The sequence below is a fragment of the Ceratotherium simum genome, chromosome 17 (assembly GCF_057802395.1).
Source record: "Ceratotherium simum simum isolate JZ-2026a chromosome 17, ASM5780239v1, whole genome shotgun sequence".
NCBI lineage: Eukaryota > Metazoa > Chordata > Mammalia > Perissodactyla > Rhinocerotidae > Ceratotherium > Ceratotherium simum.
Genome location: NC_141916.1, coordinates 2,415,044 through 2,442,889, shown reverse-complemented (window position 1 = coordinate 2,442,889; position 27,846 = coordinate 2,415,044). Strand labels below are relative to the sequence as shown.

General features: G+C 42.9%; 1 protein-coding gene across 3 annotated transcripts; it reads left to right on the top strand.

The window, feature by feature from the left end:
- MDM2 (MDM2 proto-oncogene) lies at window positions 1-24,385 on the top strand. Of its 3 annotated transcripts, none has more exons than XM_087442038.1 (11): window positions 1-146; window positions 659-743; window positions 3,826-3,900; window positions 6,072-6,205; window positions 8,566-8,615; window positions 11,476-11,543; window positions 11,667-11,763; window positions 15,898-16,058; window positions 19,717-19,872; window positions 20,524-20,601; window positions 22,234-24,385. In XM_087442038.1, the coding sequence occupies exons 1-11, from the start codon at window positions 88-90 to the stop codon at window positions 22,795-22,797; spliced, it is 1,527 nt and encodes a 508-aa protein (XP_087298164.1). In that variant the 5' UTR covers window positions 1-87; the 3' UTR covers window positions 22,798-24,385. The 3 variants fall into 3 exon arrangements, with proteins under 3 accessions (XP_087298164.1, XP_014642198.1, XP_087298165.1); XM_014786712.2 differs by lacking the exon at window positions 1-146 and adding an exon at window positions 401-533; XM_087442039.1 differs by lacking the exons at window positions 1-146; window positions 659-743 and adding an exon at window positions 750-946.
- The last annotated feature ends 3,461 nt before the right edge of the window (window positions 24,386-27,846 follow it).

Here is a 27,846-nt window from a genome sequence, read left to right as displayed (position 1 = left end):
GCGGGCCGCCGCGCCGCTGACCGGGCCGCGTGCCCGCAGGACCCTCCCGACCGCCCGCCGAGCGAGCGGCGCCCGCGGCCCGGGGCGATGGCGGCCGAGGCCCGCGCGTCAGGGGCCCGCGCGCCCCGTGAGGACGCCGCGGCCCGGTGAGGCGGCCCGGCCCGCTCCCGGCCCCCTTTGTGCGGCTCCGCGGCGGGCACGTGGGGGCTCTGTCCCGAGGAGGCGGGCGCGCGCGGGCGGGGCGAGGGGCGCGGGGCGGGGCTGGCGGCCGGGCGCCCGCGGCCGGGCCCCGTGACAGGTGCCTGTGGCGCCCGCGTGGCCGCGCGCCGCGCCGGGCCGGGCCGAGCCGGGCGGGGCGGGGCGGGGCGGCCGGCGGTTGACTCAGCGCTGCGGCGCCGGTCAAGTTCGGACACGTTCCGCGGGAGCTAAGCCCCGACTTGTCTCCAGCGGGACCCTTTAACCCGCGCCGCCCGTGGCCGCGCCGGCCGTGCGCCGGAGGTGCCCGCGCCCCGGGAGAGCGCGCGCCCGGCCAGGTGAGCCCCCGCGGGCGGCTTCGGGTCTCCCGGGGACGCGCGTCTCCTTTCTGCGTGGTTTGTCGTCTGTCACAGATGTTGCGTTATGCGAGTTTTTATCGTGTGGTTTCTCTCCCTGCTCTTAGGCAGATGTGCAATACCAACATGTCTGTGTCCACTGATGGTGCAGTAAGCACCGCGCAGATCCCAGCTGCGGAGCAGGAGACCCTGGTTGGTATTTCTGTCTCAGGTGGAACGTTCGCAGATAGTGTGTGTGCTGAGCTGATCGACTGAATCCGTAGACCTCAATTGTGGCGTGACTCTAAGTGAGACTGTGTGGATATAGCTTACATTCTGCCACTCCGTGGGGAGTAGAAGTTAACTGTGAGAATCAGTATTTATTTTCTTTGCGCTTTACCGCCCTGGATTTAAAAGTAAGTTCCGTGACATTCTCAAGCTGAGTGCTGAAGTTGATTATGTGACCGCTTGTTTGTTTCTATTTTGACCTGTCAGTATTGAACTTCTTAAATAGTTTCTAAAAGTCGCAGAAGTAATTCATGCTTGTAAATATTTTAGGGGTTACAGAAATGTATAAAGTAAAAGCTGAAAATTCCAGTCTTCTCTTTCCACCGTGTCTCCTTGTAGATCTCTCTCTGTGTACATGCTACATATGTGACGAGTCAATTTTAGTCTGTCATCTCCTGTTCTACTAAAACAGGACTAAACTAAGGATGTTCTGCAGATAGCATCCATGTCAATATAAAATCTACAGAATTCTTTTTAATGGCTGCATAGTACTTCATAGCATTAGTATACCATTTTTTAAATTTATGCTTTTACTGATAGGTGTTTTAATTGCCTTCAGTTTTTGAGTATTACAAATAGTGCTGCTCTGTACATGTATCCTAACAAGTGTTATGTGAATATTTCTGTAAGAAGGATTTTATAGAAGTAGAACTCCTGGGGCCTAAACTATACACATATTTGATTGCTGCTGCTAACTTGCTCACTAAAAGATTGTACTAACGTTGAATATTATCAATTTTTTTTATTATTTTGCCATTTTATCTGTAAAAGGTACTCTGTCGTCGTTTGCATTTGTATTTCCCTAATCTCTGGTGAGGTTGGGCATCTTGTAATTGGTTAAATCATTTGTTCTGAGATTTGCCTGGTCTTATCTATCCACTTTTCTTTAAGATTTATTGTATTTTTCTTAATAATTTGTAGTAGTCTCTGTGTTTCAAGTTATATTTAACTTTCATCATTTACAAATGTTGCATTTAACTTTGCTTATGTTGTCTTTTTGCTGTTGAGAATGTTTTTATGAAGTCAGATTTGTTGGCTTTTGAATTTCATAGCATGAATTTCATGCTTTGGAAGAACTCTGCCATCCCAATATTATGCAAATATATTCCTGTATTTTCTTCTAATTTTCAAAAATTTTTGCATCTGGGTCTTCCTTCATCTGGAATTTATCTTTTTGTTCTTAAATGTAAGATTAAGAATGATATTGTCTTTTATGGTAGTTTTATTATTAATGCATGTCTTTTAAGTGTTAATAAAAAACTGATGTCTTTCCATTGCAGATTTTTACTGTGAGTTGTTTCATGCAGTTTGAAGTTAATATAGCATATATAAAATTTTAGGAGAAAAAAGTCGTTATTTTCTCTGAGAGAGTTCATTCTTTAAATGGTCTGAAAGTAAAGCGCAGATGTAAGCACATAAAAAAATGTGTGATCAGAACAATTGATGATTCAACACTACATCTATTGTGTATTTTAAACTTTTCAGTTATTAAATATTATTCTGTTGATTAGTTGGAAATAGGCCATTTTTCTTAGATCTAATTTTGAGAGTTAGAGCCAAACTGAAATGCTGTCAGATTTCAGTTAGAGGACAGGAGTGTATCGAGAAGGGCAGAGGCGTCAGTCTGGGAGGGGTGGCAGGCTGTGAAGGTCCTTGAGTTTTGAAGATTTCGATACAGCAACAGATAGCAGAAAGAGCGTAAGCACGTTAAGTCCCCGCCCTCTTGCAGGTTATTTCTCAATACCACTTGCAGAGCCTCTAGATCAGTGTCAGGCAAACTACAGCCTGTGGGCCAGATTTGGCCTGCTGCCTATTTTTGTAAATAAAGTTTTATTGAAATGCAGCCACGCCCATTGGTCTGCATATCATCTATGCTTCTGAGTCAGATCATCTGGCAGGAAAAGCTTAAAATATTTACTCTGTGGCTCTTTTCAGAAAAAATTGATGCCCGATCTACTTGGCTGGCTCCTTGAATAGAGGTCATGAATCACACTTGTTGTTGTTTTTGGAATATCTAGCACTGTCTGGTGCATGGTAGAAGCTTGATAAATGTTTGTCAAGTAGATACTTGACATGTAGACCAACGAAGGCAGCATGACACAGTAGGAAGAAAATGCTGGCTTGTCGTTCCGGGATATGAGTTGCAGCCTCAGATCTGCTCTTAATTATCCTTGTCAGCTTGGGTTAGTTATTTAAGTTCTCCATCTTCAGGAACCTAATCTTTAGAAAGAAAAGATTGGTAAAAGAACCCATCCTAAAGATTTATTCTTTTCCCCTGGATTTTGTACTTTAGCTTACACTAAGCTCATTGGAGTATTCCTTTTATGGCTGATTTTGTAGGGTAGTAAGCAGATGATAGAAATAGCTGCAGGAAAGAGAATTCTCACTGTGTTGGCTTGGGTACCGTTTTTGATTGCAGCTGATGATGCTTGAGGATTCTTTGCAAAGTAATTAGATCCTAGCGTGTGTGTGTGTGTGTGTGTGTGTGTGTGTGTGAGAGAGAGAGAGAGAGAGAGAGGGAGAGGGAGAGGGAGAGGGAGAGGGAGAGGGAGAGGGAGAGAGGAGGACCAGCCCTGAGCCAACATCCAATGCCAATCCTCCTCTTCCTTGCCGAGGAAGACTGGCCCTGGGCCAACATCCGTGCCCATCTTCCTCCACTTTATATGGGACGCCGCCACAGCATGGCTCAACAAGCGGTGCATCGGTGCGCACCGGGGATCCGCACCGGCGAACCCCGGGCCGCTGCAGCAGAGCGTGCACATCCAACTGCTGTGCCACCGGGCCGGTCCCTAGATCCTACCATTTTTTCCCAAACCCCCTTGACAGTCCTTGGTGTTCAGTTTATATAGTCTATTACATTTAGGGAAAACATGATGACTTATTTTTTGAGATTGTTAAACATAGTGCCTGCTACCTTTTTTGAAGTTCTTTATGAACGTGTTTGTTACGGGGCTTATGGTTCTGGAATAATTTTGGAAGTATAATAGCAACTCTTTGTTCTTTGTAGGTTAGACCAAAGCCATTGCTTTTGAAGTTGTTGAAGTCTGTTGGTGCACAAAAAGACACTTATACTATGAAAGAGGTAAGCTGAACTAAGAGTGAATGATATAAGTAATGTCTTACTAGTTATTTATAGCCATGGGGAGAAATTGGCTGTACAAAGAATTGTCAGTAAGCGACAATATTAAGTACTGTGGTCATTGGACTATAATTTGAAGCTGAAAATTCTAATTATACTTGAATGTCACTTCTTAGCTAGGAACTGAGAGACAAAGGGAAGATCTCTGGGGGTTCTTAACCTTTTTGTGCTGTGGACCTCCTTGGCAGAGTGGTAATTCCTTCTCAGAATCATGTTTTTAAATTCATGAAATGAAATATATAGCATTACAAAGGAAACAAATTATATTAAAATAGTTATCAAAATAGTAAACAAGCTTGTAATATGTGCTTTTTTATTAACACATTAAATAATAAGATTTAGCAGTTGATGTAATCAGTATGATTTTGAAGTAGTGGGGAGTATAATTGATATTTTGAGATGTTAACTCCAAGCATAGTTTGATATGAGAACACTGGTGGTTTTTATTGGTGACAAAATCACAGATATTGCTAATACTTTGTGGTTTGTTGCCTATATTCACAATTGAAGGAAAAGCTAAATTTCAGTTAGTCAGTGAAAATAAAGATAGAAGTTTTTTTCCATCCAAATTAATGGACCCCCTGAATTCTATTCAAGGACTTCTGGGCATACACGCTCCCAGGTTAAGAACTTGTGCACTAGAGGTGCATGGGTTCAGTACACTGATCTTTCTGGGATAGAGGTGAGCTGATTCATGAATGTACATTCTATTTAATGGGTACATTTCTCTGGCTTTAAATTTGTGCATGGAAGCACGGTTTTCAGTGAGGGATTGGGCCATCGTAGCCGACATTTCAGTGTGATTGAAATGCGCCTCTTCCTGATCTCTCTTACGTAGTTGATGGGGCTCAGATTGCTTAAAATGCTAAAGCACCTTCCCTACATCAGGATAGTGGGCAGAAAGAGATTCCAGACCCTTTTCCTTTTCAGGCACATTTTTATAAACTTCCCTATGGGGTGTTTGGTAGGAGTGTAGATCCTCTTCCTTCCTCTGTCTGCCAGCCATCTCCATTCCATAGTCATGGAGGAATATTCCCTTAAGTCTGAAGCATGCTTAGCCAGTGAGGTCTACAGACAGTGCTTGCAGTGAAGTGTCAAGGTAAATCATGTTAACCTGGGTTTGACCTTACTATCATTATATATGCAATTAAGGAAACAAGCAAGTTTGGATTTAGTAGCAGCTAGAAATAAGGAGAAAACTGATCAAGGCCGTCCTACAGACTTAGGATGCTTAACGCTGACCCAGGTAGCAGTAACGTAGGTACTGTCTGATGCAGTTTTCAGTTGTGGGATCTCTGTTCTGAGGCATTGGGAGACTGATGAAAGCTCGTATGAGGTAGTAGATAGAACTTTGGAGAAGACTGGGTCAGTTCCCTTATTCCTAAGGCGGTGATAACAATTCAATGAAACATCAGAAGAATGAGACAGTACTGGTGAAAGTGTCCCATACATATTTAGGTGGTGGTTAATGGGTGTATATGTGGATGTCTTGCTTACATCTTTGTCTCCATGGGGCGCACAGAGTATAGTTTAACTGTATATGCATGATTCAGGGTCATTATTTTGATTGTTCATTGTTGTATGATTGTATTGATATCTTTGAGGGCTTATTTCATTTACTGAATTCTCCCAAAATGTTAGGTAAATGTAATTGGTCGTTTTCCTGTCTTCCTCGTCTGTGATGACCTCAAAGGCTGTATGGTGTCCAGGACTTTACTAAACGACTCTGGTCACTGCTCTCTTCTAGTTGGTGTTTTTGATTCTGTAACTTTTTATCGCTATCAATGGTTTTGCATTTTGCTGCTTTCTCCCTTCTTTCTGACGTGTTGCACCTAGAGAGTATCTGGGCAGAGTTAAAGTCTGCCAAAAAAAGAGATGCATTTTAAGGTTTATTTAAGTAATTCTGAGAAGCAGTGTCTCTACTTCCATCAAACTGAAAGGAAAAGACTTAAGGACTTAAGAGCAGCTTTTCTGGCACGTAGAATGGTGATTATTCTGGGTGGTTGTGGACGGTTGCCGGTTTAACCCTCTTCAGATAAATGAGATATTATTGAATGTATTTGAAACTAACATTTAGTTTTCTTTAATGCTCAGAAATCATGTTTCTGTCTCAGGTTATCTTCTACCTTGGCCAGTATATCATGATGAAACGGCTCTATGATGAGAAGCAGCAGCACATGGTGTATTGTTCCAATGATCTCCTGGGGGATTTGTTTGGGGTGCCAAGCTTCTCTGTGAAAGAACACAGGTACATTCTCCAGTTCAGTCCGTTGTGAAAAGCCAGCCAGGCAGACAGTTCAGGTCACCTCCACCCTCACTCCCTTTTGTCAGAGAAAAATTGTTACTATATACATAAAAGATGCTGAAATTTAATTTCTTAGCAGTATAGCATTATTGCTTGAGAATCTGGGTTCTGGAGTCTTGTGAACCGGTCTCTGGGTTTGAGACCTAGCTCAGTTAGTCACTAGCTGTGTGATGAGGTGAACTGATTCACCCTGTCTACACCTCAGTCCCCCCGTTTGTAAAGTAGGGGTAATAGAAATACCTCGTGTGGAGGTCATGAAGAGGTGTTGTGTAGAAAGCATAATGTCTGGCACCTAGAAAGCATTCACATATTAGTTACTGCGTATTAAAAATATTATTATTGCAGTCACTTCCAAAGACAGTCTTTTTACCACCCTGTGGGAGAGGCTTCAGTTTGCGCCTCAGTGACTTTGGAGATGGTTTTCTTTGTCATATACCATTATGGCACTCAGCTGAACTTTTCTGCTGGGAACTGAAGACTGTTTTTTCCCTCATTCTTACCTTATATTTGGGATTCCTTGTCCCATTCAGTTTAGCACAGTCAGTCTGTATGGAACCTTAACAGGTATCTTAATAAATGGGAGGAATACTTTTCACCTCAAACAATTAACTAGATTCTACTAGTATTTAATGCTCAGTAATGTTATAGCTAAAAAAGATGGTAATTAAATGGGATATTTATAACTTTAAAACAACTTAATTATATAAGCATATATATATATGCATATATAAGAATATATAAGCATAATATATGTTCATTATTGAGCATTAGGAAAAGACTGAAAGCTAAGAAGAACAGGAAAAAAAATGACCCTAGTTTGTCACTGAAAGGTATTTTTACCTGTCATTTTTATATTATGTGCAGATGTGTTTTAACATAGTTGTTAATGCACTAGATTTAATTTCGTCCTGTCTTGTTTCTTAATTTAACATTATATAAGCATCTTTCCATTTATAAACCACTTCTGTTTAATATTTAGTTAGCATTTTGCACTGGCCTTAGGATATAAGCTTTAACTTTATAAATTTAAGGAATAACTATATCAGTGATTTTACACCATTTGAGTATTGAACCTTCTGATATGTTTGGAGGTGTAGTTTCTGATATTGAAAAACTAGTATTATTTTTTTTTTATTTTTATTTTTTGTGAGGAAGATCAGCCCTGAGCTAACATCCATGCCAATCCTCCTCTTTTTGCTGAGGAAGATGTTAGGCCCTGGGCTAACATCTGTGCCCATCTTCCTCCACTTTATATGGGATGCCGCCACAGCATGGCCTGACAAGCGGTGTGTCGGTGCGCGCCCGGGATCCGAACCCGGGCCACCAGCAGTGGAGTGCGCGCAGTTAACCACTGCGCCACAGGGCCGGCCCCGAAAGCCTACTATTAAAATTACCTTTGACTTGAGTTCTGACGTGTTGAGAGGTGGGACGCTGCAGAGTCACTGGCATGGACAGAGGATCTGAAGAGGAGCGTTGCTCTGTGTACGTTCAAGGAGCTGCATCTTCAGTCCTGAGGGCGAGAAGAAATAGCGGGGCTTGGCGCTTTCCCCTTAACCTTGACAATTAGAGATCTTGTGACCAGTAAACGTTCTCTAAAATCGTTAGTTTGAAAAAGAAAGAAAGAAAGAAGAATGTGCTCTGGCGTCAGCAGCACCAGAGTGAGAGCTGTCTCCTGTGAGGCTGCAGCCCCGTGAGGGTGGGGGTTTCTGTCTCGTTCTGTTTTCCTCAGTTTCTAGAACAGTGACTGGTCCATAGTAAGTTCTCCGTCTGTGTTTATTAAATGAACGGATACTGCTTTATCTGTTAATAAATTTTAAGGTCAAGAAAGAAAATCCATTCCATGATTGGTCCAGGGTTAGTGCAAGTCAGAATTATAGTCAAGTTCCTAATAGTGGGTCTTGCATAACCCACTACTTTTTTAGGCAGTCTCCTTCTAAGCACAGAGCTAGAAAATTTCTTTTCTGTTTGAAAATAAGTATATTAACCTGCCTCCTGTGTTCACAAGCATTTTCTGGGGTCTTTTGGTCAAGTCCAAACAAGGCACATTTTGAGAAATGGAGATGTGAAATCTTTCAACTGGAGAGACTTAGTGATACATAACAGCTGTATGTAATCATCGTGCAACTAACTGGTGCTTTCTAGGGCCTTGAAGCTTGCCAGTGATACAATTTTAATACAGTGATTTAAAATTTGGTTTGTGTGCAATAGTTCGTACTAATAGGCATTTAAAAATCGGGTTAAGTTCAGTTTAATACATTTTTATTTTAAAATGTACATCTCTTGTTTTCTTTTCCTCCCTAAAGGAAAATATATACAATGATCTACAGAAACTTGGTGGTAGTGAATCAGCAGGGTAAGTTAATTTTGAATACCATAAACATATAAACATATTTTAAAGATGTGATTTTATATTTTTATATAAACTGTGATTGTCTTTTATAATTGTGATTCTCTTTAAAAGTTGCTTTGATTATGTATTTAATTAAAGTATGATAAATTTAACAGGAAGAACTATGAACGAACTAAAACAATGTAATATTAAGGTTCTAATGCAGGTTTGCAGTATGTAAAGTTAAATATCCTGTTACATCAGTTTAAGTCTTGGGATATCAGAGTTGAAATTTGTTTTGAAAGGTAGATAATTTCAAAAGCTTCAAAGTCAAGATGTGATCAGGGGCCGGCCCGGTGGCGTGGTGTTGAAGTTCGCACCGGTTCGGCTCCTGGGCGCAGACCTACTCACTGCTCATCAAGCCATGCTGAGGCGGCGTCCTACAAAGAAGAGCTAGAACTCTACAATTATGATGCACAACTATGTACTGGGGCTTTGGGGAGAAAAAGGAAAAAAAGGAAGATTGGCAATAGATGTTAGCACAGGGCCAATCTTCTTCCAAAAATAAAATGCAATGTAAATACATTAAAAAAAAAAAGATGTGATCAAACCTTGAAACATGTATTGAAAGGCTCTGGGAAGTAATATGGATACTAGGTAGGACCATGTGAAAGGATGGGTCCTTTCTGTTTGTTTGTTTTTTATAATGCACAAAACTTGGTTACCAATTTGGTTAGGAGAGTGGCATTTTACTTCCCTATCTTTAGACCTGTGGTTCTTAACTGGTTATTTTTGGGTCATATATCCCTTTGATAGTCTGATGAAAGCAATGGATTCTCATTCCGGAAAGATACACGTAAGTAAATACAGTGGTGTGCTGGTAAATGTTAACAAGCCACTCTCCGGGGTGAAGCCCTGACGTGTGGTGGTTGCTGATTTCCGTGGTGCAAATACTCCCGCCGTGGCCATTTTCAGGCTGTACACGTGGAGTTGGGAAGAGCTGTGCACAGGCTGCCTGCGGGTGCCAGTGGGAGCCGGCTCCAACACACCACAGGCTTCTGAACCACAATGAGAACTGTTCTCAGAAGCTCGTTTACTTCCCAGAATGCTCCCGCTATTCCTTCCTTAGATTTCGTTGTCATGTTGCTCGTTTACATTTCTAATCGTGCATCACACAGGACAGTGTTCTGTTAATATGGTGTTTAGTAAATGTGTTGAACTGAACACTTATTCTTCCAAAGTTAGGGTTTAAGACCCAGAAAACAGCATCACTACCTTATCCCAGAATAGAAGTAATTACTAGGCTGGTGACTTGACATTTTATTGTTTGACAAAGCTCTTTATGAAACCAAATGAAGGTAAGTAAAATAGTATCTGTGGTAGTATTTTCAGTTTTCTGAAGTATTTTCCCTGATATTCATTCATTCATTCATTTAAATTTTGGTAGATTACTAGGAAAATGATATTAATGGGATGGTAACCTCTAGATTACTTACGTTGTCTCCCTTCTGAGTTTGTTTCAGGTTTCAGGTAAGTAGATGAACTTGAGAATTCATGTGTCCGTGTTCTCAGCCTGTCGTACCTTGTGCTTCCTTTCTATCATGTCTCCTTTCTAATACTAAAGCAAAATATAACCTACCTAGATGTGCAACTGAAAGTCAGTGTAATACCTCACCCATAATATAAAGAAGAAATAAACTGTGATGATAATGTATATAATTGCAAAATGTTAATACCCAAGCCTGACTTCACTATTGAGATGAAGATGTTTCCAAGGGAGTAGCAGAGGATATTTGACTAGGGTCTTTGGTGATCGTATACACCCCGTATCTCAAGCCTTGATTTTGGAGCTTCAGGTATCTACATCCAGCTACCAACTACAGCTGCCTACCTGAATGAGTTTCATCCACTCTGGTCGTTCTCTTCCCACCTGCATCTCTTGACCTTCTGGAGTTTCTCTCTTGATGGATGCTGCCACCCGTCTGTCCTCCCCAGGGAGAGTCTTGGAGTCCTTCTTGACTGCCTTCTCCCTCGCCATGCATCTCAGACACCGGGTCTTGTGGGTTTCACCATGTCAGCTCTCTGGACTTGATCTGCTCTCCACGCCTGCGTTAGGCTTCGTTCCTGTTTGTCTCACTGCAGTCACTGTCGGATACGGGTTTCCCTGGCCCTGCTCTCTTTCCTGTTTTGCCAGAGTGATTGTCACTCTTCTGCTTAAAATGACCAGTTAGCGGTTCCTTATTGCTCCCTGGAGGAAGTACTTGCTGTGAATCGGCAAGTCCGTTTTCTCTCTTGGATTAAACCTGTTTAATGGTGAGCAGCTGCGACGATGCCTTGGGGAAGATTCTGAAGTATCGTTCAGCTGGGAAGAATGCAGTGATGCGGGATTGATGGCTTGAGTGCTTCCTCTTGACATCTTTGTGATGTTTAGCAAGACACATGGGATCCTCAATGGTCCTGCTTACGTTCCAGTAACAACGAACTACCTGTGGGTCACGTCTGGGTGCCATTTTGACACGGCATCCCCTCAGTCTGGAATGGCCTTTCCTGGTCCTCCTGCTGCATCTTCTACCATGAAACCTGCCCAACTCCTCGTTCCTCAGACCTGTCCCTGCCCAATAATCATTGCTCTGTGTTCACTAAGTTATCTTATGATATTTCTTCCATTGTGTTTATCACACTTTATAATGACTCTTGTGTGTCTTCTCTGTGAACATTGAACTGTTTTGTTGGGGTCTCCAGGATCTGGCAGGGATGGCACCAGGGAGAGACACGTTTGCTGTCTGGAGAGGTCAGGTTGTGTAAGGACTTTGTCCTGGGCCGATGTCTGCTGAGCAGCCCTTTCTTTCTCAGTTCGTGATTCTTTGTTTTTGTTTTCTATCAGAACCGTCAGATTCAGGCACATCTGTGAGTGAAAACAGGTGTCCCCTTGAAGATGGGAGTGATCAAAAGGTAATCTTGAACTCATTCAGCTATGATGTTTCTTGAAAATTGGAAAGGTTATTTAAAACAAAGAATTTTCAGCTTCCTGGTGTTAGAAGTTAAGTTGTGTTTTTTTTCCCCTTGAATGCTTAGGAGCCTGTACAGGAGCTACAGGAAGAGAAACCTTCATCTTCAGGTTTGGTTTCTCGACCATCTACCTCATCTAGAAGGAGAGCAGTTAGTGAGACAGGTATATACGAATATTGGCACTTTCAGTGTTCATTCTCTCTTGAAATTAGTGCATTTTGGCTTAATGAAATTGTTATGCTTTTTTGGGTTTAGATGAATCAATTTCTGAGTTTCACTCTTATTTTTATGTGGTTTATTTGGTTTAAAAACTGCTTTCTTAGCAGCATTTTCTGGATGACTACAGCGGGCACGGGTTACTGTGCCCCTGGAGTTTGTAGTTGGCCAGCTCTCTGTTATTCGAGATGATAGAGGACAAAGATATAAACTCTGTTCTAGTCATTGTTCTTAGTCACCTTAGCAATTAAAATAGTTCCTTGTTGTTTCTAATAAGTGATAAAACATACCAATGAGTTTAGAACCAGAGAAAGTAGATAGTGTCTTAGAAATGAAGACAAGGTAAAGAAACTAGCTGAGAGCATTTTTGCAGAGAAGAGACAGTGGAGGAGGCTGTTGCCTGATCAAAAGTCGTAATAACCAAGACGGTGTGATTCGAGTGAAGGAGGAATGCAGCAGATCTGTGCAACAGAATCGATAAACCCCAGCTGGAGTCCACACATGAGGCTGGAGGGCTGTGAGAGCAGAGCGTGTCGTAGTAAATACGTGGCACTAGAACAAATGATTATTTGGGGGAAAAAATCAAGTTATATCTGTACCTTATGCCAAAATGAATTCCAAATGAGTTTAAAAGATAAATGAAAAAAATTACAACAAATTTGAAAGGTATTCACTTTAAATTTGACAGTGTTAATATATTTATTACTTAAAAAGTTCCCAAAAATCACTAAGAAAAATATTAAAAATTTGAAAAGGTAAAAAAACAAACCCAGACATATTTCATAGTAAATACAAATGAGTAATAAATAGGAGGGTGGATTTTTTAGCTTTACAGATAATAAAAAAATGCAGAAAAGTGTCTTTTCTGGTCTATCAAATTAGCAAGGATAAATTTGTATACTTATCCTTGCTGACTTGTGTGTGGCACTGACACACTGCTAGTGTATCACTTGGTATAAATTGGTTAAACCTTTTGGATTTTAAAAAGGCTTGGCGTTCTTACCATTATCCTAGTACCTCCACTCTCAGAATCTGTCCTAGAGATATAATCAGAAATGCAGAGATTCTGTGTGGTGATGTTAATTATGGCATTGTTGATCATTGACAACACCTGTGCTGATGAGGATGTCATCTCCCCTGGTCCAGGCTGGACCACTGCAGCCACATCTGCTCCTCTCTTCCTTCACACAGTCCCCGAAGAGACAGTGAAGGGTAAAGGGGACTGTGTCCCTTCTCCCCGTGGCTGCTGTGGTCACTTACTACTGACTGTCGTTAAAACCCACCCTTTTCACCTGGGCCTGCGAGGCCCTGATCTACCTTCGGCCTGGTTTGGGCGTTTTTTCCATCTTTACTGTGTCTCAGCCACACTGATTGTTTGGTTCCTCAAACAAGTCTTCCTGCTTTCAGGCTGTTTGCACATAGTTTTTTTCTGCTAGGAGCTCTTTTTTTTTTGTTTTTTTTTTGTGAGGAAGATCAGCCCTGAGCTAACATCCATGCTAATCCTCCTCTTTTTGCTGAGGAAGACCGGCTCTGAGCTAACATCTATTGCCAATCCTCCTCCTTTTTCCCCCAAAGCCCCAGTAGATAGTTGTATGTCATATCTGCACATCCTTCTAGTTGCTGTATGTGGGATACGGCCTCAGCATGGCCGGAGAAGCGGTGCGTCTGTGGGCGCCCGGGATCCGAACACCGGGCAGCCAGTAGCGGAGCGCGCACTTAACCGCTAAGCCACGGGGCCGGCCCATGCTAGGAGCTCTTCTACCTCAACCTTGCAAGACCAGCTCCTCATTTTTCTGTTTTTGCTTAAATATGACCTTTTTGGAGAAGCTGTTTCTGACCACCCAGAAAAGCAATCCCTTCTTATTATTCTTTTCCTTAGCACCCTGCTGTTTCCTTCCTAGTCCTCATAGCTTGTGAATAACTGTGCTTCGGTTGCCTTGACGGTTGACTGTAAGCTTCCTCTGGTGGCGGGATGGCGCTGACTTCACTTCTGCAGCCCCGTGGCCTGGTGCCGTGCCAGCAGGAAGCAGGTGCTCAGATGTGTGGACTAGGCGGTTCAGTTAGGATCAACAACACAGGGACCTGCGTCGTGGACACCATATTCCGCAGCCATTAAAAATAGTGTAGAAGAATAAGAGAAGACAGTCCAAAAACTGTATATGTATATAGTGTGTGATTCAAATATGTTTTTAAAAAAAGGAAATAAGTTAAAAAACACTGGAAGATTATTACACTAAAATGTTTATGGTAGTCCTCTCTCGGTGGTAGCGTTACAAATGTTTACCTTTTGGGGTTTTTTAATTATATTTTTTTCACATTTCTACAGTGAGTAATATAGTTTCTTAATAATCAGGAAAAGCCCTCAAATGTTATTATTTTTTTGTGTGTGAGGAAGATTGGCCCTGAGCTAACATCTGCCAATCCTCCTCTTTTTGCTGAGGAAGACTGGCCCTGGGCTAACATCCATGCCCATCTTCCTCTACCTTGTATGGGATGCCACCACAGCATGGCCTGACAAGTGGTGTGTTGGTGCGCACCTGGGATCTGAACCGGCGAACCCCGGGCCGCCGCAGCGGAGTGTGCGCACTTAACCACTTGTGCCACTGGGCCAGCCCCTCAAATGTTATTTTTAATGGAGGTGAAACACATGGGTCAGTAGCATGGTTTAGGTTTCTGTCTGACATCAGTCAGCCCAGACCCCCTTTTCCCACAGGGAACACAGACGTGCTGAGGGACTTCCGTCAGGGTCTAGCTGTGGAGAGTGACATAAAGTTATGCAGAGTGTAGGATACACCAGTGTTTGGGAATTCAGAGGAAGGAGAGGGGACCTCTGACCAGGAGAGGGTGGGGAGGGAGCAGAGGGGGGAGGGTGGTTCTGTTTCAGTCTCTGGATTATGTTTCGTTTAATCCCAGTACCCTGTTAGATCCTCACATGTAGGGTTGCCAGGAACAGCCCCTAGTAATTATTTAGGCGTTTGTCGAGGATAAGGAAATTGCCCACAAAATGTCCACTATTGTACATTTCTACCAACAGTGTGTGAAAATGTCCTCTCTCTCAAATCTCTTGAGTCTGTCTTCCGTTTTAGTTTTTGTCATTCTCATGGGTGGAAAATGCTATCTCCTTTCAATTTGCATTTCCTTGATCCCTAGGAGGTAGGAGATTTTTCCGTGTTTCTTAGTCATTTGTATTCTATGAGTTGCTTTTTGGTATATTTGACATTGTTAAATCAAGTTTGTCTTTTACTTGATTGGTAGGAGGACTTTGTATAAAATGGGTATTAACCATTTTCTGTTATATATGTTGCAAGTGTTCTCTTCTATTCTGACATTTGCCTTTTTAACTTTTGTTTATGGTGTTTATTTTGCCGTGTAAACTTTACTTGGCATAGTCTAATCTTGATAGTCTTTCTTGAGGGCTTTGCAGTATTATGTCATCCTTCCCCATTCCAGTATTATAAGAATATTCTCCTATAAGTACTTGGATGGTTTTGTTCTTTGTGTTGGGCTCTTTAATTCACTTGGAATTTATTTTTATGTCTGGTATAAGGTAGGACTCGCATTTATGTGCCTGACAGATTTGGTAACATTCTGACTTTAGGTCAGAGATAATTTATTATTTAAAATAAAATGGACAGTTTTCACTGGTTTTGATTCTTGTTGAAAATACAGACTAGGTACTGAGGAAATTGAAACATTAAGAATACCTTCTAAGTAAATTAAACATTTTTAGTTCTTCTCAGGGAAAAAAAAAAGAAATCTTATATCCTAACGTTTGATTTTGACAGGCAAATCCTAGATCATTTAGTTAATAAAAGCTCTAGATGAATTAAATTAATTGTGACTTAATGGAGATAAAGTTCTGGAAGAAGCTTGAAAAGCCTTTGGAAATAGAGTGTTCTATAACTCACCGTCAGAGAGATGCAATGAAATAGCGTTGACTTTTGAAACAGTAGTAATTCACTATTCTCTGTTTATTTCATTGAAACTAAATTTCAGTAGAAATAGGTACTCAAGACAGCTCAATTTCTAAATAAATCACAGTATAGCAATTGAACTGACTTGTTTTTCCTTACATATGCAGAAGAAAATGCTGATGAATTACTTGGTGAACGACAGAGAAAGCGCCACAAATCCGACAGCATCTCTCTTTCCTTTGATGAAAGCCTCGCTCTGTGTGTCATCAGGGAGATCTGCTGTGAGAGGAGCAGTAGCAGCGAATCGGCAGGGACCCCATCCGATCCGGTAATCCTCTTGTTTTAAGTGAAACAAGACTCTCTGGTTTTTAGGTCTAGCTCTGGCAGTCCTAATAAGCATTCAGATAGAATGCACATCTGTGATTCGTAGTTGCTGCTATACACACTGGTAAACTTGTCTTTCAGATAAATCTACTGTATAGATCTGCCCCACCCCAACCCCAGGCTGGGGGAGAAGGGTAAGGTGGAAGAGAGTGGAGTTGCACTGGGGTGTGTTGGCAAAATCAGGACCAATATTAATAGTTATTAACGTCACCCCCCATGTTGGAGAGCCTTTGTGGGCCACTGCACCAATAGTAAATTCAAATAAATTGGAGTATAGAGTAGTCTAAGAATTTAGAAGTTTTACTTTTTAAAAAATAAAGGAACAAAAGGGAAAATTTGGTTTAGTTAGGTATCTTAGGATTCTAAGGCAAATTTGTCTTGAATATTTAGAGTAAAAGTATCTTTTTTATTACAGCTATCAGCTAATAAGTTAGCATGGGTGTATTAGTGCATGGATGGCGAGAGAGGATCAGTAGCTTTTGATTATTGATACAAAATTCCAGAGTATTAGCCAGGAGTAAATTCTTAAGAAATATCACTGAAGTTTGGTAAAACAGCTTTTGCTAGCAAGAATGCTTGACAAATGGAATATTTTGTTTCTTGTCATTAAAAATTTGTCTTTAAAATGTTAAATTGGGAACCTTTATTTGAGATGTGGCCGTGTCTCATGGTCATTACTGGGGATATTAGTGATCATTGTGTAGTTCCCTGGGAGGTGGAAAGGACTGAAGCAGCTGGGACGGTGCCCCTGCTCTCACTTTTCCTGCCTCCCTCTACCTCTTATGTTACATGCTTCTCTGCCCGAACAGGGATTTTATGGAGACAGATGTGCCCTCTGGGTCAGGGTTTGGTAGAGCTGGCACTTGGGTTGGCCACTAGATGGCATGACGGGCTCTGAGAGCAAGTTCTTCCTTCAGGAGACGCTTCCGTGTCTTCTCTGAGCCAGGCTCCACGTGTCCCTGGAGATGGAGTGGTCGTCAGGGTAGATACGGTCCCTGCCCTCATGGGGAGGTAGATCATCAACAATTAAACAAGTCATTAAAACGTTTAATACATGCTATGAAAAAAATTCAGGTTGTTGAGAGCCAATATGTGTGATCTGAAAATTGAATCCAGTTAAAGGAAACTTGATGTGTATACAAACTTCATGTTTGGATATTTTTATTCCTTACAGATGGTTTAAATAGAACTGCTATGCCCATTAAACTTACAGTCTCTGTCCAAGTTGTTTCAGAATTCTAGCTGAATAATATTTGAAGTCCCTGTCTTGCTTTCCACTGCTGTGTTATCAAAGCAACGTAGAGGGTATTTCTTTTTTCTTTTTATTAGTCCTCTCCTACACTGTCTTCTAAAAATCCTATCTATTAAAAATCTGTTGTTTTTCAGGCTAAGTCCCTAGTCGTGAAAGCTTTTGTAGCCTACCTCATGTAAGAATCTTCTGGTCGTCACTCCCTTCACTGATTTGTGAAGAGAGCTAAAGGAAAGTGCATTTTCCCTCCATCTTTTCTTTCTTTTGTGTTCATTAAATTGGGGAACTAAGTCTATCTTCTAGGCCCTAACTGGACAGTTTTCATGATTTCTTACTTTTATCATCTCAGCAGCCTCAAACTCCATTTACAGATGGGAAAACTAAAACTTGTGAGTTTCAAATAACTTAAGACCCCATAACTAATAGTTGTCACACTTGGAATTCAGATAAAACAAGGAATGTCTGACTTCAAAATTTAAGATCTTTCCAGATAAGGCCTGTCTGATGCTTGATAAATACTAAATATACAGTATTTAAAAGTTTCTGAGTCATTCTTTTTTGAACAATAGGCAAAACTTTTTAAAAACAACTTTTACTATTGCTTTCTTCATAGTAGCCTAGCCCAGGGATGGGCAGACTCTCTGAAAGGGCCGGGTGGTAACTGTTTTGGGCTTTGCAGGCCCGTGGTCTCTGCTGCAGCTTCTCAGCTCTGCTTTCTGAGCCAGCGCAGCCTGGACGGCAGGTGCACAGCGGGGCGGCCGTGGCCGTAAACCTGTACTCGTGAAATAGACGGGTGGTGGGCCGCTCTTCGCCCACCCTGCCATAGAAGATGCTTTCTGAGACTTAACTTCTGTTGTGATTTACCTCTTTATTTTAAACTTAGTGCACTGAAGCCTAGTCAATTGAAGTACCCAGTGTGTTCAGTTACGCTATCAGAGATGTTTCTAGCTAGACTTGTGACTGTGCCCTGACTGCTGACAGAGCCCGTGTGAGGAGTCAGAGCTGCAGCTGCTGCCCCCACTGCTGCTTCGCTGACCTCGCTGCAAAACAGCCTTTTCATCTCAGGGGTTACAAAATAATATACTTTTTTTTTTTTTAATAAATGATGGAAATATTAGAGATAATTCAATCCAGACTCTTTTCATACGGGAGGCAGCTGTGGCCTTTACGGGTTAAAGATGTCCAGGGTTAACAGCTACTCAGCGGAAATCTAGAGTGAGAAGGTGTGTATCCTGACCCCAGACCCGTGTCCTTTCTCTGCTTCCAGCTTTCTGCTTTGTCACGTGTTCCCATCCCAGCCACTGATGGCAACTGTCCTGGGACCGAAGGTCTAATTATTAGGTTCTCATACTGTTAACTCAAGTCCTAAATTGAGGACTCACAGGAGCAGTTACAGAGCTTTGAAAATAAATTTTAAAAAATTACGTCTAGGGGCTGGCCTGGTGGCATAGTGGTTAAGTTTGCACGCTCCACTTTGGTGGCCTGGGGTTCGCGGGTTCGGATTCCAGGCCTGGACCTACACACTACTCATCAAGCCATGGTGTGGTGGCATGCCACATACAAAATAGAGGGAGATTGGCACAGATGTTAGCTCAGGGACAATATTCCTCAAGCAAAAAGAGGCACATTGGCAACAGGTGTTCGCTCAGGGGTGATCTTCCTCACCAAAAAAAAAAAAAAGAAAAAAAAACAAGAAAAAGTTAAGTCTAAAAGCTCTTCCGGAGAAATTGTTCTCCAAGTTCATTAAAAAACAAATCTCATAATTATTGTGCAGGTTGTAGCTACTAGCATTCTACCAATCTGAAGATAGAAAGATGATTAAGACATGGTCTTAATTCTTAAAGGTGGGTATAGTTCAGATAAGAAACATGCATCAAACTTACGTCTTGCGTAATTTGTGTGAAAATGTATAGTATTCAATAATGCCGTGTAAGTGGTACAGATAATTGACTCTGGAAGAGCCGTTGCAGTTACGGTCTTGACCGAGGCTCCAGCAGTAACGGGTGAGCAAGACTGAAAACCGTCAGGCTGTTCCGTTAGAGTGGGAAAGCGTGCAGATCGAGGGGCCAGGTCTGCTGTAGGAAGCGATGTAGCTCTGGCTGCTGTTGACATGTAGTGGAGGGGAGATGAGAGGAAGATGTTTGTGCAGTCACGCTCTGTGCCTTGACTGCTGGGGGATCTGACTCTTTCCTGTGTGGAGTGGGGTTTTGGAAGGGACGGTATAGTACCCCTGGATCTTGATCTGAGTCAGTGTGAGGATGGATCTGAGGAGGAAGTTGGGGCACAGGGATGGGTTGGGGGCTGTTACAGAGGCCAGCAGGTAATGTGTGTTGTCACTGTTCCCTGATTTCAGGATCTTGATGCTGGTGTGAGCGAGCGTTCGGGGGATTGGTTGGATCAGGATTCGGTTTCAGACCAATTCAGTGTGGAGTTTGAAGTGGAGTCTCTCGACTCGGAAGACTACAGCCTCAGTGAAGAGGGGCAGGAGCTCTCCGACGAGGACGATGAGGTGGTTCTTCCTCTAATCATGTTCCGAAGTTGTTAAATAGTTTTCATATTCATTGACTGATGAGACTGAGATAATATATTCAGATTTCACTTGAAATCTTTGACTCTTGATTTGTTCAAACTAGAATATTGTTTTGTGGGCGTGAGGCTTTTGTGGTTCCTTGTTGTCTGATTTATGTTCTTACAACTACTAATGCCAAGCAGTCAGTAGGCCTTAATGAGCATTCTTATAATAGTCTACTCATTTTTTAAAATATTTAATTCAGTTCTCCTCTTTTAATATTAATTTACTTTTTATAAAAGTAAAGCATGTGCCCGGGTAAAGTCACACAGCACCTCCAGATCTGTTTCCGGAAGGGAGCACCTTCAACATTTCTAGCTGCTTCACTGTTACTCAGTGCCTCCATGTTTAGAGAACACAAATACTTGTACTGAACTTTTTCCTCGTTCATTCTACACATCCTGTCTGCCACCTTGTCCCCTGTGGGTGAGGATGTCACTGTGTCCTCTGCACTTACGCCTCCCACTGGACCTTCGTCCCAGAATTTCTCACGTACAGTACACGCGAGGTTGGTTTAGGACTTGCCACGAGGCAGCTTTCTGGTTGAAGAACAGAGGTGATGCATTGATGCTAACGGGTTTATTTTATTAGGTGTATCGAGTTACCGTGTATCAGGCAGGGGAGAGCGATACAGATTCATTTGAAGAAGATCCTGAAATTTCCTTAGCTGTAAGTATACATCTACTTTTTTAAGGAATCAAAAAATAACGTTGAGGTCAAGGTTGGGAAAATATGTGTAGTCTACTTTCTGACATGAGGTCATTTTTATAAAGTTAAAATCTTTTTAAAGTTTCAATGATTTAAAGCATTTTTGTTCTTTGATTTGTTGTGTTGGGATCTGTTGTTACATGTTTCAGTTGTTTTTGTGTTGGAATTTGAACTTTTAAAGAACTTGCATGGAGAAAGTCCTGCATGAACAGCAGAGAGGGTAGAATGATGCTTCTCCAGGGTCTCATCACCCAGCTCTGGCACTCACCGGCATTTTGCCAATCTTGTCAAATATAAACATTTGTCACACTGATTTGTATTAGAGAATGTGGTAGGATTTGCTATTAAATAAATCAGGAATTAAACATTTATATTTCATGCTTTATTGTGTTCCTGAGGTTTTGGAAGTTTTTTTTAACTGAATATTATTGCTTTAATTTTTGTTCTTAATATTGCCTTGTATTACATTTGAATACGAAATCTCATTTTTCTTTCCCGAGTTGGAAACAATTATTAATTATCCAAATACAAAAAAGGTGAAAATGTAAAATTTTTGAAAATTTTTTTGCTGTAGTAGAAAATAATTCAAGTAACTAGTTGACTCATTTGATGTCAGGTTGAGTGAAATGTTTCAGACTTGGATCTTGCAATTTATTGGACTCTTTAATGCACCCTCCCTGCCGTATTTCAAGACCTTTGTCTTCGATTTTATCAGTTGGTAGAAACCTCCTTTGAGAACTTGAAAGAACCAAGTAGGAGAGTGAACAGTCTCCACCCTGATTGCTGATGTCTTATGTCATTTGTCACGCAGTGTAGAAAGGGTGATGGTATTCATGGCAAGATGAGAAGGGTCTCTTGTGGCGTGTTTTGCATGTACAGTGTTCTCAGACAAGAGCGAAGCCTCAGTTAAAGCAGAAGAGGACGTGTTCAGAAAAGAGGCTGGGGATGTGGGGGGTTGTCCTGATTGCACGGTGGGAAGGTTTGGGAGTAAGCACTGGGGTAAGGAAGAAGCAGGGAGCAGTGACAGAGATGGGGACATGAGAAAGGACAGACCGTGAAGGACATGCATTTTGGAAAGTGACGGGGATGACAGATTTTAGCTGGCAGTGACGGCTGAGAAGAATGTCTTAGCACTTCCTTTGTGGATGAAGTTTGGGAGCATTGGGTAAGCCCTGGTTTAGAGCACTTCTTAAAGAGTCTTAGTCGCTGGCAGATTGGGTGGACTCTCTGCGCAGTACCCAGGGGAGCCTTTCAGGGTGGAGTGGGTCCAGGCCTCATTACAGGGGAGAACATCCCACAGCACTTGCTTCAACTAAATGAACCAGCCCTGTCTGTGTCCTCAACAGATCACGTCACAGGTAACATGGCTAAGATCACGGTGAGTACATGTTTTGTTTTAGGATTTTTCAGCATGGTTTGGCTGAAAAAAAATTACAACCTCATACTTGAGGAAAGGCGGTTTTATATAAAACATGAAATGCTGAAAATTGAGCTGTGTGATACATTGTACCTTAGACTTATTGAAGTTGCCAGCGTTGCTGTGACTAGTTCTTTGAGGGTCACAGAGACTCACTCTGTCTTATTTCCTTGAAGGACTATTGGAAGTGTACTGCATGCAATGAAATGAATCCTCCCCTTCCACCACATTGCAACAGATGCTGGGCCCTTCGAGAGAACTGGCTTCCTGAAGATAAAGGGAAGGTGCCCGAGAGTACCAAACTAGACAGCTCCACACCAGGAGAAGAGGGCTTTGATGTCCCCGATTGTAAGAAAACCACAGGGAATGATTCCAGAGAACCGTATGCTGAGGACAATGACGACACGGTCACACAAGCCTCCCAGGCCCAAGAGAGTGAGGACTATTCTCAGCCGTCAACTTCCAACAGCGTCGTTTATAGCAACCAAGAAGGTGTCAATGAGTTTGAGAGGGAAGAAACACACGACAAAGAAGAAAGCGTGGAGTCTAGCCTTCCCCTGAACGCCATTGAACCCTGCGTGATTTGCCAAGGACGACCTAAGAACGGTTGCATCGTCCATGGCAAAACAGGGCATCTCATGGCGTGCTTTACATGCGCGAAGAAGCTAAAGAAAAGGAATAAGCCCTGCCCAGTATGTAGACAACCAATTCAAATGATTGTGCTAACTTATTTCCCCTAGTTGACTTGTCTATAAAAGTAGAGTCATGTATTTCTAACTATATAACCCTAAAAATTTAGCATGAAATTTATTTTTATTTTTTTACATATATCAAAGTGAGAAAGGTGTATGTAGATTTCTTCTCTAGTGTAATTTACCTGTTTTGGGGGGGAAATCAATATTTACTTCCTTTTAGGAAATTTCACTTCTGTTTATATATTTGGATTGTTATGTAATTTGAATTGGATATGTAGCTCATCCTTTACCCCACCCCTCGTGTTTTAAATAATTTCCACTTTCTCTTAAATGAGAAGTAGCCGATCTTCAAAAAATATAAGTGGGACATTTAAATGTAGCTTATTTAGTACCTTTCATATAAGGAGAAAAAATGTGTGAAAGATACGATCTTTAAATTTCAGATACTCTTAAGCATTCTGACTGTACTTACTCTTTCAGAGCCTCTTAAAATGCTCTGGCCTGATAAAAAAGAAATCAGTAGTTATATTTGGTGCTATGTAAGTAAAAATGTACTTCTCATCCTCCAGCCTCTTGGACAGTAAGGGATAGGTGGTAATGACGTGGAGACGTCTTGGAGAATAGTTCCCCTTTACCTAAGACAGCCTTTGTGAGGCCCCTGGTACAATGTGGGCCTGGCTTCGGGCCCTCACCTGTGTAACAGGCCCCTGTCCACCCTCTTCAGAATGTGGTGCAATCTGTTGTGTCCCCTGTGTTGAAGAACAATTCTGACATTTCGAAGGACCTTCTTGGGCCAGGTTCCATGGTCCTGGGAGTTAGCTGGGTTTCAAACCTTTGCGTAAGGCCAGTTTTAGAAACCAGTGAATTCACAAAAGACTCATTCAGACATTTAATAAGCAGAATGACTGCTTGTTTTTAAACTAGCTGGAAATGTCATAACTTCTCTCTAGCTGGAAATGTCATAACTTCTCTCTAAATTGTCCAGAAATCATGCCTTACTTTCCTTCAAGAATGTCAGGGTCACAACATAGGCTTCTAAAATGTCTCTCAAACTCATAGATTAACATCTTGATTTATATTTAAATATGAATCTTCAGCAAAATAGTAAAATAACCCCTTTGACTTCTGGTCCCAGTGTTTTGCTCTTGTGTGTGACAGTTGTCCATACTCAGGTGAGGACAGGACCATCACCTGAGCTGTAAGTTTAGAATAGACGGAGGGGCGAGGCTGCACAGCGCCTGCGTGTGCCGGGTACTAACAGTGCAAGACCGCACACACAGGACCCCCATGTGTGCGTGTGTGAGCGAGAGGCAGATGGCTGGGGGGTCAGTGCCCGAGCAGGTGGTCCGCACGTGCAGGGAAGCTGTTAATTTGGCGTTTATGATACTTGAGTGAGAACTAAGGGGAATCTATCCTTTCTGAGGAAAGTTGTTAGTAAAAATGAGATGATAGACACCTACATTCAGGACATGTTATGCAGTGGTTTTGCTATTTACAGAACATTCAAATCTGCAGATGTTTCATTCAGCATGTCTATGCCAGTATAGTCTTGATTGTCTGAATTTTTGGGTTTAGCATACAAGGATATTTATTAATTTACAAATAAAGGATTTATTAAATGTTTGATTAAGAATTGTTTCGAGAATGTGATTATTGGATCTTATAAACACTTAATTTTTTCATAATAAGTTTTGAGTATCATCTCTTTGGGTAATCAGAGGTACACGTCTGAATGGGCTGCCTTTTTGGGACGGTCATGTTGCCCAATGTGGAGCACACGTCTTGGTGGGCGGCGTGTGCGGCTGGGAGCCTCCACGGCACTGAGTGGACCAGCTCGAGAGACGGATGTTACTGTATGGCAGGGCTTTCTCCCTGTCCTCTGCACCTGTGTCACCGTGCGGCAGGCTGGCTTACGCGGTTTCTGAACAAGTGATAGTGAACTTTCTGGAGGGATGTTGGTGGGGCAGGGAGAGGAGTCAGGGCTGGGCACCCTGCCAATTGTCAGCATGGAAGCCCTGTTGTAATACCTGTCACTTCTCTGTGTCATCTGTGATGCTGAAGGCTGTGAGGCCAAGAAGCTCTTCCTGACTGTGATACACGTATCTCAGTGCCGAGAGGTTACTGGATGAGGCAGAGCACTGGGACTCCAGTGTGGAAGCTGGCTGTAAAGGCAGGACTTGTGGGCACCAGAGCCAGACCAGGGTTAGCTGCTGGGTCAGTTAGTTCAGATTTTTATTTTTAGAAGGAGTTTAAAGGTACTGATTGGTGTGTAGGTCTGTTGGCTCCTGACAGAAACGGCAGGCTGTCATGCCTTGTGATGTGAGAAGCCTCTAGTTCTTACTGGTCGTTTTGACGCTGAATTGGGTTTTGACTTACTATTTACAAAAAAAGTATTTCTTCAGCTTAAAAAAATATACCAGTTTAAAAGTTTGTGGCCTTATTGGCTGTCATATAGCCAGCTTGAAATTATTTATGATAGGGAATTTTTTACATTTACAAACAGTGCTTTAAAAAGATAGATTTGAAAGCGCTAGCACGTGAGAAGGTGCTCAGAAGTGCTGAGTGTGTTAACACACGGTCAAGTGGACTTTAGCAGGAATAAAAAGCAACAGAAAACAGGAGAGCATGTGAAGTGACAGGGAGACGGAGCGTCCCCGGTGCTCAGTAATTCATTAATCGGCCCTGCACACACGGCCCCCGGAGTCAGAATCCCCTGGATGGCACTAACCACCACCATGCATTTGGAATGGTATGGTAAAATACCGTTAGAATCTCCTCGCTTGGGCTGTGCCCTGCGGGTGTGTTTGTGGTCGGGACGCTGTCTTCCCAGGCAGCGCTTCCTCGGTTTGGACCCTCGCCATCGCCCAGGTGCAGGCTCGCGGCCTGTCCCCTGCGTCCGCGGGCGGCTCTGCACGAGGCCGGGGCTCACCCGCGCTCCTCGGGGGGCCCGGCGGGCCCTCGCGCCCGCGGCGGTGCTGGCCTCCCTATCCGCGTCGGGGGCCCCTGGGCGGGAAGCTCCGTGGGGTGGATCGGGCCCCGCCTCCGCGGTCAGGGGCCCCGCTGCTGCCCGCCGCGTTCTCGGGATCGGGGGTCGGGGTCGCCGCTGCCCCGCTGTCCCCTCTCCAAGCCCCGCGTTCCGCGGACCACGTGTGCATTGCGCCACCCCCGTGCAGCGGGCAGTGTGGCCTTCCACAGCTTAGAGCTGTCCCCCTCTCTGGAAGTTGCAGGGACACAGGGACACTCTCGTCTTAGAGTGATAGTCCTCTGGACAGGGGAACCCTAACTGTCTGGAGGAGAGGGGAGATCCTGACCCACCCTGGACTGCTTACTACGCCTTTAGAGTGCTCCCCTCTCCCTCTCCTGCGTGTTGGCCCCCATCTGCCTTCAGAATACAACTATTTACATGTTTTCCCAACAACTTAAGTCAACTTAGCAAAATAGCTCATGTTCCAAATTCCAAAATTTCAACCTTTTCTGTTTTTTACGTTACTGTCATGTTAGATGGATTTCATTTATTTCTCGGTTAAATTTTTTTTTTTTTTTTAAAGATTTTTATTTATTTATTTTTTCCCCCAAAGCCCCAGTAGATAGTTGTATGTCATAGTTGCACATCCTTCTAGTTGCTGCATGTGGGACGCGGCCTCAGCATGGCCGGAGAAGCGGTGCGTTGATGCGCGCCCGGGATCCGAACCCAGGCCGCCAGCAGCAGAGCGCACGCACTTAACCACTAAGCCACCGGGCTGGCCCTCTCGGTTAAATTTTAGCACATTTGGTTCACACCTTCCCAGGCCACACCATGTATCCGGCCTTTCTTCAAGATCACGGTACATCTGCCTAAATTCACTGCCTTCGGTCTCCCCCAGTTTTGGTTCATTTCTAGATTATTTTACAGTTATCTTCATGCTGCTTCCCTGATCTAAATATTGGGAAAAACCTTCAATAATTCTGCCTGTTGGATATTAGCTCAAATGTTCTGTCTGATCATTTTAGACTTTAGAGCTCTCTCGGAAATGCGTGCTTTCTTTTCACCATTGTCTTCTCACCCTTTTAGGGGAAACAGAGTTCATTTACCTCCTGACTCTTCTGTGACTTTATGTTCATCCTGTTGGAGTGGGAAGAGCTTACTTCAAAGAGCAGATCTGGGCCTCCCTGCTTCATGACTCAGACTGGAGGCCATAAACAGAGAGAGGGGGCCGGCCCCACCGCACAGGGGTTGAGTTCCGCGTGCGCTGCTTCAGCGGTCTGGGTTTGTGGGTTCGGATCCTGGGCACGGACCTACAGTGCTCGTCAGCCATGCTGTGGTGGCGTCCCACATGCAAAATAGAGGAAGATGGGCACAGAGGTTAGCTCAGAGCTAGTCTTCCTCAAGCCAAAAAAGAGGAAGATTGGCAATAGATGTTAGCTGAAGGTGAATCTTCCTCAGCAAAAAAAATAAAAAAATAAATAAATGTATAGAGCCTGGATGGGGTCTGGCAGGTAGTGTGAACTTCTAATAAATGGCAGTTGTTGAACATTGTCCTTGCCTCCATGCATGACCATGACCACTTCCAAAACCCAGCTGAGGTGGCCTTGAGTTAACCCTGTCTTTTTGTTTCTACATTGTCTCAACTCTGAGGCACTGTTCACCTTACGTTCACTGACTGTTGCTTCGTATCTTCTCTCCACAGCAGATTGTAGCATCCTTTTATCTCCTTCTTCCCCGAGGTGCCTGATCGAATGCACTGTGTGCACAGTAAAGGGTGTGGATTGGAAGGAAAGCAGCTAAGCATATTCTCTAATTTACGAGAGGAAAAGGTATTTTAAAAAACATCCCGAAAAAATGTTGTCTTTGCGTTAAATTACTTAAATGGCAAAAGAGAAACATTCTAAGGAAACGGTGGTCTTTAAAGGTTGATATGGTGTCAGAATTGTAACAGAACTGGGAAATCTTTTCTTTTTAAATTTATGTTTATTTTTACTTTTCTTTTTTTTTTTTTTTGGTGAGGAAGATTGACCCTGAGGTAACATCCGTGCCCATCTTCCTCTATCTTGTATGTGGGACGCCACCACAGCATGGCTGGATGAGTGGTGTCTAGGTCCGCGCCCGGGGTCTAA